The 14184-nt window shown below is 45.8% G+C and overlaps 1 protein-coding gene across 2 annotated transcripts in view; it reads right to left on the bottom strand.

The window, feature by feature from the left end:
• Positions 1-12807, bottom strand: part of NPC1L1 (NPC1 like intracellular cholesterol transporter 1) — a 72370-nt gene extending 59563 nt beyond the window's left edge. Inside the window, exons 1-2 of one of the 2 annotated variants that reach the window (XM_075601719.1) lie at positions 12684-12807; positions 5847-7178 (exon numbers count right to left, since the gene is read on the bottom strand). In XM_075601719.1, the coding sequence (XP_075457834.1) occupies positions 5847-7178; positions 12684-12737 (1386 nt within the window). In that variant the 5' untranslated portion in view covers positions 12738-12807. Of the gene's footprint in view, positions 1-5846; positions 7179-7960; positions 8302-12683 lie in introns of those variants that run through there. The other variant, XM_075601720.1, reaches the window with a different exon arrangement.
• Between the last annotated feature and the right edge of the window lie 1377 nt (positions 12808-14184).

The following is a 14184-nucleotide window of genomic DNA, read 5'->3' as shown; positions in this document are numbered from 1 at the left end:
TTGGTAGTCGGGGTCCAGAGTTGCTGGATATCCCAAAAATGTACCCGGGAATCAGGTCGGAATCCCGGATACATATAGGCACAATGTTCCAGGCAAAATTCTGCCCTGAAAACGCTTGTGCCACTCACCGTTTGGATTCCCTGCTTCAGCACAGACCAGAAAGGTAAATGGGGCATAGGGATGTGTGGTATCACTGGAACGTTAAAGTGGCCCCAGATCCCCCAGAATCTGGTATAGGGGTCCTGGGGGTACTCAAACCATACATAAGGTTGTGAGATGTTTTAAAGGGCCTCATGCAGAGAGCAGCGGTGGAATTAATTGGAGAAAGAAAAAACTAGTACCTTTTTTGGCGTGATTTAATCTCCATATGCAGAAAGGTCATAAAACTGCACTTAAAATCCTGTCTGCATATGGAGAGTTTCAACCAGCGATATCTCCCCCACCGGCCGCCGAGCTCCAGCTTCTTGCCAACTTTTGTTGGCGAAGCAAAATGTTGAAAATCGCGCCATTTTTTGGCGCGAACAGCCGCTAGATGGCGTTCGCGCCTCTCTGAATACGGCCGTTTTCAAAACTGGAGAGATTTAGGTTCTCTCCAGCCGCGCGGCGAAATTTGCAAATAAAAAAAAAAAATGGCGCTTCTTTCAAAACTCTCCATTATCTGCCTTTCTAAAGGCAGATTTCGGCAAAAAATGCCGCTTTCCCTGTTAGCGCTGCTCTCTGCATGAGGCCCAAAGTCTAAGTCAGGGTTGCAGTGTGCTGGGGATATGGCTAGTGGGAATAAAAGTGCAGATTCTCAGTCTAACCCTCATAACCAAAATACTTAGAAAGTATAACAGTGTAAAGCAGGCCTGCACAACATGCGGCCCGCCCGGCCCCTCTGTGCGGCCCGCGATGAGATTTAAAAAAAAAAAATGGCGGCGATTCCCCGCGGTCCCGGGGGTGATGTGAGGTGAGGTGCATTGAGGTGAGGTGCAGGGGAGGTGAGGTACAGGGGAGGTGAGGTGCAGGGGAGGTGAGGTGCAGGAAGGGTGATGTGAGGTGCAGGGGGTGAGGTGCAGGAAGGGTGATGTGAGGTGCAGGGGGTGAGGTGCAGGAAGGGTGATGTGAGGTGCAGGGGTGATTGGAGGTGCAGGGGGGGTGATTGGAGGTGCAGGGGGGGGTGATTGGAGGTGCAGAGGGGTGATAGGGGATGATTGGAGGTGCAGGGGGGGTGATTGGAGGTGCAGGGGGGTGATTGGAGGTGCAGTGGGGGTGATTGGAGGTGCAGGGGGGTGATTGGAGGTGCAGGGGGGTGATTGGAGGTGCAGGGGGGTGATAGGGGGTGATTGGAGGTGCAGGGGGGGTCATTGGAGGTGTGGGGGGTGTCATTGGAGGTGTTGGGGGGGTGTCACTGGAGGTGAAGGGGGGTCACTGGAGATGAAGGGGGGTCATTGGAGGTGCAGGGTGAGTCATTGGAGGTGCAGGGGGGGTCATTGGAGGTGCAGGGGGGTCATTGGAGTTGCAGGGGGGGTCATTGGAGGTGCAGTGGGGGGTCATTGGAGGTGCAGGGGGGGGTCATTGGTGGTGCAGGGGGGGTCATTGGTGGTGCAGGGGGGGGTCATTGGAGGTGCAGGGGGGGTCATTGGAGGTGCAGGGGGGTGGTTGGAGGTGCAGGGGAGGGTGGTTAGAGGTGCAGGGGGGTGATTGTAGGTGCAGGGGGTGATTGTAGGTGCAGGGGGGTGATTGGAGGTGCAGGGGGGATGATTGGAGGTGCAAGGGGGAGAGTGATGTGAGGTGCAGGGGGGGAGAGTGATGTGAGGTGCAGGGGGGAGAGTGATGTGAGGTGCAGGGGGGGAGAGTGATGTGAGGTGCAGGGAGGGAGAGTTATGTGAGGTGCAGGGGGGAGAGTGATGTGAGGTGCAGGAGGGAGAGTGATGTGAGGTGCAGGGGGGGAGAGTGATGTGAGGTGCAGGGGGGGAGAGTGATGTGAGGTGCAGGGGGGGAGAGTGATGTGAGGTGCAGGGGGGAGAGTGATGTGAGGTGCAGGGGGGGAGAGTGATGTGAGGTGCAGGGGGGGAGAGTGATGTGAGGTGCAGGGGGGAGAGTGATGTGAAGTGCAGGGGGGAGAGTGATGTGAGGTGCAGGGGGGAGAGTGATGTGAGGTGCAGGGGGGGAGAATGATGTGAGGTGCAGGGGGGAGAAGGATGTGAGGTGCAGGGGGGGGGGGAGAGTGATGTGAGGTGCAGGGGGGAGAGTGATGTGAGGTGCAGGGGGGAGAGTGATGTGAAGTGCAGGGGGGAGAGTGATGTGAGGTGCAGGGGGGAGAGTGATGTGAGGTGCAGGGGGGGAGAATGATGTGAGGTGCAGGGGGGGAGAAGGATGTGAGGTGCAGGGGGGGTGGGATGTGTGTGGTGTGCAGGGGGGTATTGTGTGTTTGATGTGGAGAGGGAGTATTATGTGTGTGGGTGAGGGGGAGAGATGGGGGTATGAAAGATAGATGGGGAGTATCGCAAAGGTTGATAGTGAGGGGTTCTTGGGGAGATATGAGGATGATGATGAGAGGTGCTGGAGGAGAGATGATGATGATGATGATGATGATGATGATTTTACCCGTGCGGCCCAAATTTTTTTTCCTTGCAGCAGTTCGGCCCTTCTCGCTTTACGAGTTGTGCAGGCCTGGTGTAAAGTATATTTTATTAAACAGGTATGTTTACAGTGTATAAATGCTTGTGCACAGTATATGAGCTGGGGACTTCCAGGTCCACGGTTCTGAGAGACCATGTGGCTATCAAGCTTGGTGCCATCAAGTCTGCTCGGGTCCCAGACATGAAAGCCTCAGAGGTTGCCAGGAATGAAAGCCATTTGGGCAGCGGAGCTAGCCTCAAGTTCCCACGTCCTGGGCTGAATGGAAATCATCGGACCACCATTTGCCCCAGCCCAGACTGTGAGGAGCCTAACCTGCGGGTAGCTTCTGCCTGACAAGTGGCAGAGGTGCCAGGTTGGCGCATGCCCTTGTCAGATTCTGAATCCACGCTTGCCCGGCTTAGATAGACTGGCGGCGCTCTGATAGGCTGGTAGGAATCTTCCCACGCTCGGATTGGCTGCCGTATTTCATGAATGAACTCTGAAATACTATAAGAAACCCTCAGCCAATCCGGAGGAGAGATTCTAAGCGCCAGAACAGCAGCGGCAAATTTGAATGTCCAAAAAGATGCTCTTGGAGAAATAGCAGCGAGCCGGCTTCAGAAATTTCATGTCGAAATATTTTCTAAGTCCCACTTTTCGGGGCCAAGTTCTGAGAATGGAATATAGCGGTTGTGGCTAGGATTGCAAGCCGAAAACAGTTCAGGGACGTTTGGGACTAACTCCCGGTCAAGGGATTTGAGCATCTCCGTAAGAAAGAGAGCGGTGGCATCAGGAACTTTATGCCGATTTCAGTTCCAGGACATTTCGGGACAAGTCCCGGTCAACCTAAAGACTTTGTTTTATGTACCATTTCACCTAGGAAAGTCTAGTTTTGCAGCCCAGACCCCCAGTAAGTGTGTTTTCTTCTGTATTTTGTAATCCACTGTGTGTACGTCTGTTTCAAGGAAATAAATTACAATTTGGTTTACTAACTTGTTTTGCTCAGTGAATGATCCCGGTAAAAAGGTGTAAATACCAGTGACATGCACCAATTGTATCTAGTGACTGCCCGGTCACATGATCTTTCACACAGAACTTTGCATCATTGGTCCTCTTCTGCGGTACTGACAGCCATTTAGTGAACCAACGAGCCGAATCTTCGCTGATCGATCGGCAACTTAGCTAATTACTTATCATTGCGTGGATTGTATTGATGCACATATTAAACGCAGCTTGTTTTCATGTCAGGTAATAACTTTGTGTTGGGGACCCAAGAAAATCCCCAGCAAGCCCCGGCATCGGGGGCACACAGTCTGAGTGCAGCAGCCCACTGTCTCTTTCTCCCAGGAGCAGAGGGGACAGGGGCTTTACTGCCACAAATAATCATAGTAGTTTCTTCCCCTTCCCTCTCGTCAGCTCTTTAATGACAGAGCCCTGATAAATACCCCTCTTCTGTGCTAATCTCGAACTCTGAGTGTAAGGAGAGGAGCAGGGCAGTATTTATGAGCGCACCGGCATTAAAGCAGCTTACCTGCAAAAGTACAGTCCCCCTATTCCCCCCAATGTTACTCTCTATCACTATCCCAAACCCCCTCTGACACAAGCCCCCATCATGTCAGCCTTAGCCCCATGTTACGCTTCCTTTCCCCTTCCCATGTCACTCTTTCCCCCTCTCAACACTACTTATCCCTGTGATATCTCCCATTCTGTTCGCCCCATGTTCCCCCATGTTACCTATTCTCTCCCTCCCATGTTATCCATTCTCTCCTCCCATGTTACCAACTCTCTCCCCACCATGTTACCCACTCCCTCCACCCCATGTTTCCAACTCTCTCCCCCCATGTTACCAACTCTCTCCCCTTTGTTACCAACTCTCTCCACACGTTACCCGATCTCTCGCCCCGATGTTACATACCAACTCTCCCCCCCATGTTATCCACTAACTCTCTCCACCCATGTCACCAGCTCTCTCCCCCCCCCATGTTATCCACTCTTTCCCTCCTCCACCAGTTACTAACTCTCCGCCCTCCCTGTTACCAACCAAAAAATTAAATGTTCTTTTTTTGTCAAAGAAAAAACCATAATATATGTTTTTGCGAACATTGTGGGTTAACATTTTGAGTAAGAAATTCACGGTAGGATTTTTTGGGCAAAGTTTCATATCTTCACAACCTTTCTCGCCAGCCAAAAATTCCCTGCGAATTTACATGAACGTTTTCCATAACTGTGTGTGGGAAGGAGTTGGTGTATCCCTAGTGCTAAATAATAATAATAATAATAATATGTATCAACGTAAAGAAAGTATTGAGACGCACTGCTCCATTTTTTAGGCTGAGGCATACTTTATATAAGAACAGGTTCTTATACCTGATGCAGAATTATAGACTTACACCACTTCTGATGTGGATGATTTTTGGGGCCAAAGGTGAAAAGCATGACGCAGAGAGACGCAGAATGTGATACATCTCATTGTAATCTATATCAGTGGTTTCCAACCTTTTTTTTGGTGAAGGAACCCTATGTGAAATTCTGAGGAACCCCCAACCCTCTCTAACAGCAAGCCTGACATCAGATGCATTGTATATTCTTCTGTATTTGGTACCATTTTAAAATGACCGGAAAATTACAGGGAGGATGCCTGGGGAACCAAGGGTTCCCATGAAGCCTGGTTCAAAAACACTGATCTATATGCACCAGGTATCCTCCCCAACTCCTCCTACTGACATTCCCCATATTCACAAGTTGGGGCAGACAGGACAAAATTGGAGTAATATACTTTGATACATAGGTGCTGGATGAAAATACCCCCCGGTTTTGCTCCAAAATTGCTGTGATACATACAGTAGTCCCCATAGAATTGAAGGCTAACAGTAGATACAGATGTGATATACCGGGTACATACAGATACTCTGACACATATAGAAAGTGGGGTGCAGAAATGTCCTTTGCTTTGTTACAGGACAATATCAGGTTGATATCAGCTGTCATTAAACTACTAGCTGATTTATTACAAAGGGATCAGACTGCTAATAATTCTTTTTTTTCATTGTTTTACTCCATGTAATTATCTCTGTATGAGGTTTGTTTTAAATTGTAGTCTCTCGCCCTCCAGCCTCAGAGCATGACCTCTTATTCTAGCACTTCCCTCTGTTTGATATATGCTCCACTCCTGCACCTTGTTGAAACCTCTTAGTGCATTTGTAAGCCTCTCTAATGGGGGTTAAGGTGACCTTGTCACTTACCTCGATGCTCTGCAACCGGTCCTGGAGATCCAGCATTTCCAGCAGGATATCTGGGGAGAGGATCCCGCTGAAGTTCTGCCTTCCAAAGAAGAGTGAGTCATGGGTGTATGTGGAGCGGTTCTGCACCGTGATGATCAGCTGGTTGGTACGGAAGAATGGTCCAAAGTTGGCATCGTGTAAGTCCTTCTCCTGCCTGCCACGGCTGTTGGGCGAGGACCACAACTCCACAGGATCTGTAGTCAGCTTGATGAAAACCATGCCGGCTGAGAGCCCCACCACCAGAACCAGCGAGACCCCGATGGCTGTCTTAGGGTAGGATGCCACACGGATGCCCCACCAGTGGAATGCCCGTGACAGGGACTGGTTGGTCCTTAGGCTCAGCTTCTCAGAGAAGCTCAGGCTGGCACGGGTCAGCTTTGGCATCTCCGTGACCTTCTTGTCTTTCTTGCAGCACTTATTGTTGCAACGGCTGCACAAAAATACCAGAAAGAGCAGGGTCAGCGTGAAGAAAACCACCAGGCTCACCACCAGGTACCCGTCCAACGCCCCTATCTTGAAGGGATCGGGCAGAGGGACCGGAGGGGGTATTTGGGGGCATGACTCCTTGCAGTCCTGACAGGTACAGGCATTCTCTGCCTCCCCCCCGTGTCCCTCATTGCACCCCCACACCTTGCTGTAGTGTGGCACAATGCCATCCCCAACTTCTGTGCTGTTGTCCAGCAGCCGGAAGTCGATTATCAATGGTGCCAGCCCATTGCTGATGTCCCCTTGGAAGTCCAGCCATCGCTGGCTTGTGCACAGCTCTGCCCCGTATTTGCCACACATGGCAGCAATAGCATAGCCCCCTGTAGAGGGCAGACGAACGTTGCGGCAGGAGTTGAAGGACTCGTCAGCGAACTGGCGCCGGAAGTAGCACTCATACTCCAGCAGGCCCTGCATAGGTTGACCTGCCAGGGTGGTGTTAAAGGTACGGGTGACGTTGATGAAGGTGCTCTGGTCCGGGCTGCAGATGTTCTGGCAGTGGATGTTGGCGAAGTTCTCCGCACAGGATGGGCAGCGGCTCAGGACGACCTTAGAGAGGGCAAAGCTTTTCTTGATGCTCTGCAGTTGTCTGCTGGTGCAGCAGGCGTAGGTGCTGTTATCTCCCATGAAGAACATGGGGCAGATTTCCTTGAGGAGTGTGAGCTGCTGGCCGCTGACCTTCCTGGCAGGCGTGTTCGACTCACAGGGGGTGTTAGCTGGTATTAGGCTGCCCGACACCTCAGGGTTCAGGCCACACTCATCATAGAAGGCGCAGTATCCCTCTTTGTGGATCTGAGTGACCCCAGCAACCTGGGAAGGTGTAAAGATGCAGGAGAATGAGATAGGGTGTGGTCAAAATGGGATGGTACAGAGAGGTATGGAGTACCACTACTTTTTATTTACAGATCCACACTACTACTGATAGGAAGCCTCTCTCTCCCTCTCTGTTCTCTCTCTTTTTGTAATATATATATATGGTAAGGGTATATATCAAAAAAGAAAAAGAACCAGCGCTCAAACACTCATAAAAATAAATGTGAGCGTAAATGTGACACATATATATATATATATATATATATAATTAATTAACTACTTGAATTAATTAATAACCGTGATCAAATTGTGAAAGAGGAAATGTGTTCATGAAGGAAAATGTAGCTCTAAACCGGATTATCCAAATCCAATAAATGTTAGCAAAAAGAACAAAGACCGCAAAATCCTATATAATATAAATGTGGGCAGTTTAATAAAAAGCAGATAAATCCTTTTCCCTGTAGATAGAAATAAATGGTAAATATAATAAAAATACAATGTACATACATGTCTAAAATACAATACAATGTGCCAATCAAGAGTTAATACTCAATGTAGAGGAAGAAATGAGTACTCAGGTTGAGGCTAGCAATGCACGCAGGTATTCGTGGGTGTGCAGTCGGCTGATAGAAAATGCTATTTAGCATATAGAATGTATACAGTACCATATACATATATTGACTGTAGATAAAGTTACTATGTTAAAAAATGGATAGTCAATCCGGTGGCTAATTTTAGGATGCATCCTGGGGGAGAGAGGAAATAAAGAATGGTCTCACCAATGATGATTAAAGGTATTGGATCCGGGAGAAGTATATTCAGTGTCCTGTCATCTAGGCCTCTCAGATGAACAGCAGGGCGGCCAGGATGTGCTGATCTGGGAACAATGCGGTGAAGTGGTGCAAAACTCTTGAAATCAATCAATCAAAAGCGGATCAAAATGCAGATGGGTAACCGTTGTTACCGCAGGTAGGCATGTAAGTCTGATGTGTTAAACAGGCTAACTGCCCGTGAGCAATAAGCCAAACTCCACGGTTCCCTTCCTCCCAGAGTACAAATCAAGAACGCTACCAAAAGTAAAAACAGCCTGCACGCTCCTTTCAACTTCCAGGCAGCCTCAGCCTAGGGGGAGTCCTCACACAGCTGATCAGTACTCAAAGTTGTGACGTAGCCCTACGTTTTACGTCAGCTGATGTGCTGACTTCATCAGGGGTGTGCTGACAGGGCACTGAATATACTTCTCCCGGATCCAATACCTTTTATCATCATTGGTGAGACCGTTCTCTATTTCCTCTCTCTCCAGGATACTTCCTAAAATTAGCTACCGGATTGACTATCCATTGTTTAACATACTGACTTTATCTACAGTCAATATATGGATATATACGCATCCTATATGCGAATTAGCAATTTTCTAACAGCCGATTGCACACCCTTGAATAACTGCGTGCATTGCTAGCCTCAACCTGAGTACTCATTTTTCCTCCACATTGAGTATTAACTCCCGATTGGCACATTATATTTGAAACATTTATGTACATTGTATTTTTATTGTATTTACCATTTATTTCTATCTACAGGGAATAGGATTTCTCTGTTTTTTATTAAACTGCCCACATTTATATTATATAGGATTTTGCGCTCTTTGTTCTATTTACATATAGATAGATAGATAGATAGATAGATAGATAGATAGATAGACGTTACCTGTAGGTAACCAAGAGGCAGCCTTCAGAAATGTTGTTCAAAAAGGAATTGTATTGATGAACAGTGGCACATAAATCCGGATTCATCCGGATTGAAGTGCATTAATACACTTCCTTTTTTAACAACATTTCTGAGTGCTGCCTCTTGATTACCTACAGGTAATGTTTATCTATATTACTCCATATGGAACAAGCACCAGCCTTTATTTCTACTACCGGAGTGCCAACTGTTTACAGTGTGTGTGTGTGTGTGTGTGTGTGTGTGTGTGTGTGTGTGTGTGTGTGTGTGTGTGTGTGTGTGTGTGTGTGTGTGTGTGTGTGTGTGTGTGTGTGTGTGTGTGTGTGTGTGTGTGTGTGTTTATTGAAAATTTGGCATTTCAATTCAGTTTAATAATAATAATAATAGTTTACAGTACTGTATATTTGTCACATACAGTATGTCAGCAAAGTTGTTGCACCATCATAAGTTTTTGTTATCTATACTTTTCCCTTATATCTTTATGATCTTATTTATTTATTACTATTCTTCCTACTCTTTTATGTTATACAAAAATAACAGCGTATAGAAATATCAGATAACTACATTACTTTACAATATATTTCAATATTTTGTATTATTTTCCTTATAAAGTTGACTCTAGAACCAGCCACAGTATCTAATAACCAAACCAACAATTAAAATCATGTAACTGAGGTATTTTTTTTCCATTAACAAGAGTCATCCATACAGGTGTATTTTCTTCTCAACATATACATTATTCCTCAGACGTATAACATGCTCCACCTCTATTTCCTCCATAAATTTGTTTATATAGGTTCCATGTGGTATGAGCAAATGTTTTCTCAATATCTGATCTTATCTATTCTGGTAATGATTTAATAAATGGATTTTATTTCTGGAAAATCTTCTTTGTTTTTGTTCTTGATAAAGCTGGCTTCTATTTTATCTATATTCATGAATTAAAATAAGTACATTTTGAGCACGTCTGTGTGGAAGGAGATCGACATTGCCATTATAGCTCTTCTTGTCACGGATAATATTATCTTTGTTATTTTTAGTATTTATTATTGTTATTATTTCCACCTTCCCCCAGCTGTTCTTGTTCCATATTTATAATCAACAACATCAAAGGTGATGTATTTATTTTGTTTTGCGTCATTTTTGTAATCTATTTCAGCACGTTGTCTCAAAAACTTGACCTCATTCTATTTAGCCTCTTGTGTATATTTTATATCAAAAGCTATATATACCCTATGCATAGTATATATACCCTATTGCTAGTGCTAAAGTGTAGAAGATTGGATACACTGTAGCCAGGGTCTTGAACACCAAATTATATTTCTTTTGGGTGTATCCCATATGTACATCTTGGAATCCACTCCATTCTTTTTTTAGGAAGTACTTCTACACTGAAAGGGTGGTGGATCCATGGAACAGCCTCCCAGCAGAGGTGGTACAGTTTAATACAGTAAGGGAGTTTAACATACAGTAGTTGGGATAGACTCAAGGCTACCCTAAATATGAGAGAACCCAAAGAATCTAAAAGGGTCTGTGCTTTCCCAGCAGATAGGCGAATGGGGCAGGGGAGGTAAGTTGTTCTTATCTGCTGTCAATCTCTAAGTTTCTATATTTGTAAGGCGGTGTAACAGGGACATCCCTGTTTGCGAGAAACTGCCTCTAAATCCAGCAGGGAGCTGGTTAATTGCAGACAGGCAATTAACTAGACTTCACTTGGCCACATAAGAGCTCTAAGAAAAGCCTCCTATTGGAAACAGGGGAGAGATTTTTCTTAGCTCACATTTGGGCTGACAGAAGGAAAGCAGAGAAGCCTGCACACTGACACTGTATTAAGCACAAAGGCTGTGCTGAGATCAAGACATCCAGCCACCCAGAAACCTATATTTCCTAGACACAGAGGACCCATGAACCTTCCAAAGACTGACATGGAAGACCATCTGCTTTAGGTGCCTCCTGAGACTTTGGAGTGATAGGCTGGTAATGGGAATATCCCTCCAGTCCTGCAGATAGAGTCTGGGGAAGTAAGTTAGCCCTTACAAAGGGATAGGGGTTTGTTATTTTGTTGTTTTTGTATGTTTTGCCTGGATAAAGGAACAGGCTCAATAAAGCCAAGCTATAATTGCACCCAAATCGGTCTCCATTATATGTACCTCTGCACACATCTATTACAGGCGGCATAACACGGTTTAGTAAAAAATGGCCCATAAAGAGTCATTTATCACAGCAGCAGATCTGAGAATGTGGGATTTTCTCCTTGATATATGGCAGGGGTGCACAAACTGGGGGGCACGCAAGATGTTCCAGGGGGGGCGCGGTGATTACAGAGGCCCCGCACTCTTCCCCAAGGCATTTAAATGAATTGCCTGGGGATCGCGCGAAGTCGCTGCAACTTCCCTTACCTTGTCTTCGGCGATGCGTCGGAGACAAGGTAAGGAGGGGGGAGAGCTGGCAGGGGGGACGCAAACTGAAAAGTTTCCGCACCCCTGATATATGGGGTGCAGTATTGTTAGCCCCAGTTTTGCAGACCTTGATAAATGTCCATCGATGTTTTTTCAATAGGGAGAGGTTATATGGGGCAATAGGAAGAGTTATAGGGAGAGGTTATATGGGGCAATAGGAGAAGTTATAGGGAGAGGTTATATGGGGCAATAGGAGGAGTTATAGGGAGCGTTTATATGGGGCAATAGGAGGGGTTACACGGGACAATAAGAGGAGTTATAGGGAGCAATTATATAGAGCTATAGAAGGATTTGTATAAAAATTGCTATATCGGCACTAGAAGGAAATAGAAAATATTTTTTGGGTGCACAAATCAGTTGTATTAATTTTTTTTTTTGCATTAATACGTATTTAAGATGCCAGGTCTGAGTAGGATCTGGGTTAATTACGAAATGTACTAGAAATCAGACCAACCTAAAAAAAATCTAAACACAACACAGAAATTAGTAAAAGAAAGTCGTGTTAGCGCTTGCAGGGGAATTTTACCTCCCACATACTGGCCACATATGAATGAACAGATTTAACAGGATGTCCCGTTACTTTTAGTGGGATTTGAATAGCCTTTAACCCCTTCACTGCCAAAGGGCTCCATTACATAAACGGAGAAAGGAGGAGAATATTATATTCTTAATAGAGGATGCGTTTAGCAGACCTGTATATGAGTGATATAAGAACACACAGAGATCTACAGTATAAGAACATGCAGAGCGATATATAATATAATGCAAATAACACACAGAAAGACATAACAACATGCAGAGATATAATAACATGCAGAAGTATTGTACAAATCTTTCTAAAATATGGTCACCATAGCTTTTTCCCACTGTTACATTAATTTAGATTTTATTTTTAATTAGACTGTAACACTACTTTTTTAAGTCACTTTAACCACAGCGGACATATTAACTAAAGTTTCTGGGCTAAAAAACTTGAGCGAAACGAATGCAAAAAAATAAATAAAAAAATAGCACCAGATATCTAAAAAGAAATGAGATGCTATTGAAATTTAGGGGGTTTCCTTGGACAAATCTCGTCCTGTTTTTTGCCGCTGTTTTCTCTGGAGACTTTAGTCATTTACTTCCAATATGTCATAATTGATCCTTTCTTCTTGTCACTCGTCCCTTCTCTTCCCTCCACACACATTTAACCCACTGACCTCTTGTCACAACTGCTATTACATGTCTGACTCTCCGTGCAGATATTGAGGTTTGTCCCAAATGCAGAGGCCCCACTGCCCCCCCCCCCGCCCACTGCTGTCCCCATAGGGTCACTCACCTTGGGGGGACACACTGTCCCCAGCAGCACCACAGTGACAATCCAGGGCAACATCCTTCACCCCTCCAAAATAGCCACAAGGGGGGGGGGGGGGGATAAGAGGGGGTGGGGGGATCTCAGAGAGTTTACAGTGTAGAAAGGGAACTGAGGATGGGGTGACAGGAACACAGGACAGTGCCAGGTGTAGGAGTCAAGTCCAAGATAGTATTGATCTGTCTTTTTCTAGCCCAGGATTCTACACAGGAGCCAATTGGGAGCCAGGAGGAGTGATAAAGCAGGCTTATTATTAACCTGGGAGAGGGGGTGACAGTCAGTGCTTCTTCCCCTGTGTGGGGACGGGCACACTATGAGATGTCACCTCTTTAAAAGCCACCGTCACAACATATCATGCGGGAAGGTGAAAGCACTCGGCCACTAAACACCTGCTCTGCTATTCTTAATGGTTAATTCAAGATGCGTTAACTCCTGTATTGCCAGAGAAGCCTGCAGCCACAGAAGATGTATAGCAAAGTGTTACACGGTATAGCAGAGTGTTACTGTAACAGTGTTACATGGTATGACAGAGTGTTACACAGTATAGTACAATGCTGCACTGTACTGCACCGACACACTTTATTCGAGCAAATACCCAGTATGTACCTGGCAGATACCTGGAATGCGCCGCTCCTCACCTCTGACAAGCCCCGTTGCGTTTGCCTTCCCAGCCTGGGTTCATGCCTGGCTGACGGGCGGCTGATCTGTTAAATGATAATGATTAGGATTTAATAGGCTGCAATGCTTCGCGTGTCTACCAGATGGCATAAATTCATGAATTTTAATGCAGTATATATATATTTACTGTGCAGTATTGCAGCCAGCGGGAATAAAATGCTTCAATCCCTGCCTGGAAAATAACCCAATGCACTCGGGCAGAAAACAGTCACAAACCTCAATACACCCGGGTATACCCGAATTCGTGGGACTAGCCGAGCTCGAATAAAGTGTGTCGCCAGTGTATAACTAGAATGCTGCACTGTATAACTAAGTTTTAAATTATATAGTAGTGTTACACAGTATTGCAGTATTTCACTAAATAGCAGAGTGTTACACAACGTAGCATAGTGTTACGCTATGTAGCACGTGGCCTACTCGGGGTAGTACTGGGGTATGTGTGGGGTATCTGCTCTTACTGAACCCACCCAGACCAACAGCTCACTGGTACTTACAACCAATGACCTATATAACAGGGAGAGACCCAGACAGCTTCTTAACTGAGGATGAGGCAAAGCAAGAACCACACCAATTTTTAAATATATATATATACACTTTATTGTGCTGGACTGGAACTCATGAATATAATTTGATTAATTAATAAAAAAAATACTAGTAACATACCAAATGACTCTCTCCTTTTTAGTCTATTCCCTGCTAGATTCTCGTTTTTATAATCTTAGTGCAAGCAGACTTAGGCTGCGCTTATAGTGCCCGCGACGGTGACGGCGCTCGAAAACAAAACAATTGA

This window comes from Ascaphus truei, chromosome 5 (assembly GCF_040206685.1).
Source record: "Ascaphus truei isolate aAscTru1 chromosome 5, aAscTru1.hap1, whole genome shotgun sequence".
In the NCBI taxonomy this organism is placed as follows: domain Eukaryota; kingdom Metazoa; phylum Chordata; class Amphibia; order Anura; family Ascaphidae; genus Ascaphus; species Ascaphus truei.
Note: the sequence above shows the minus strand (reverse complement) of the source record. Positions and strands in the feature narration are given on the sequence as shown.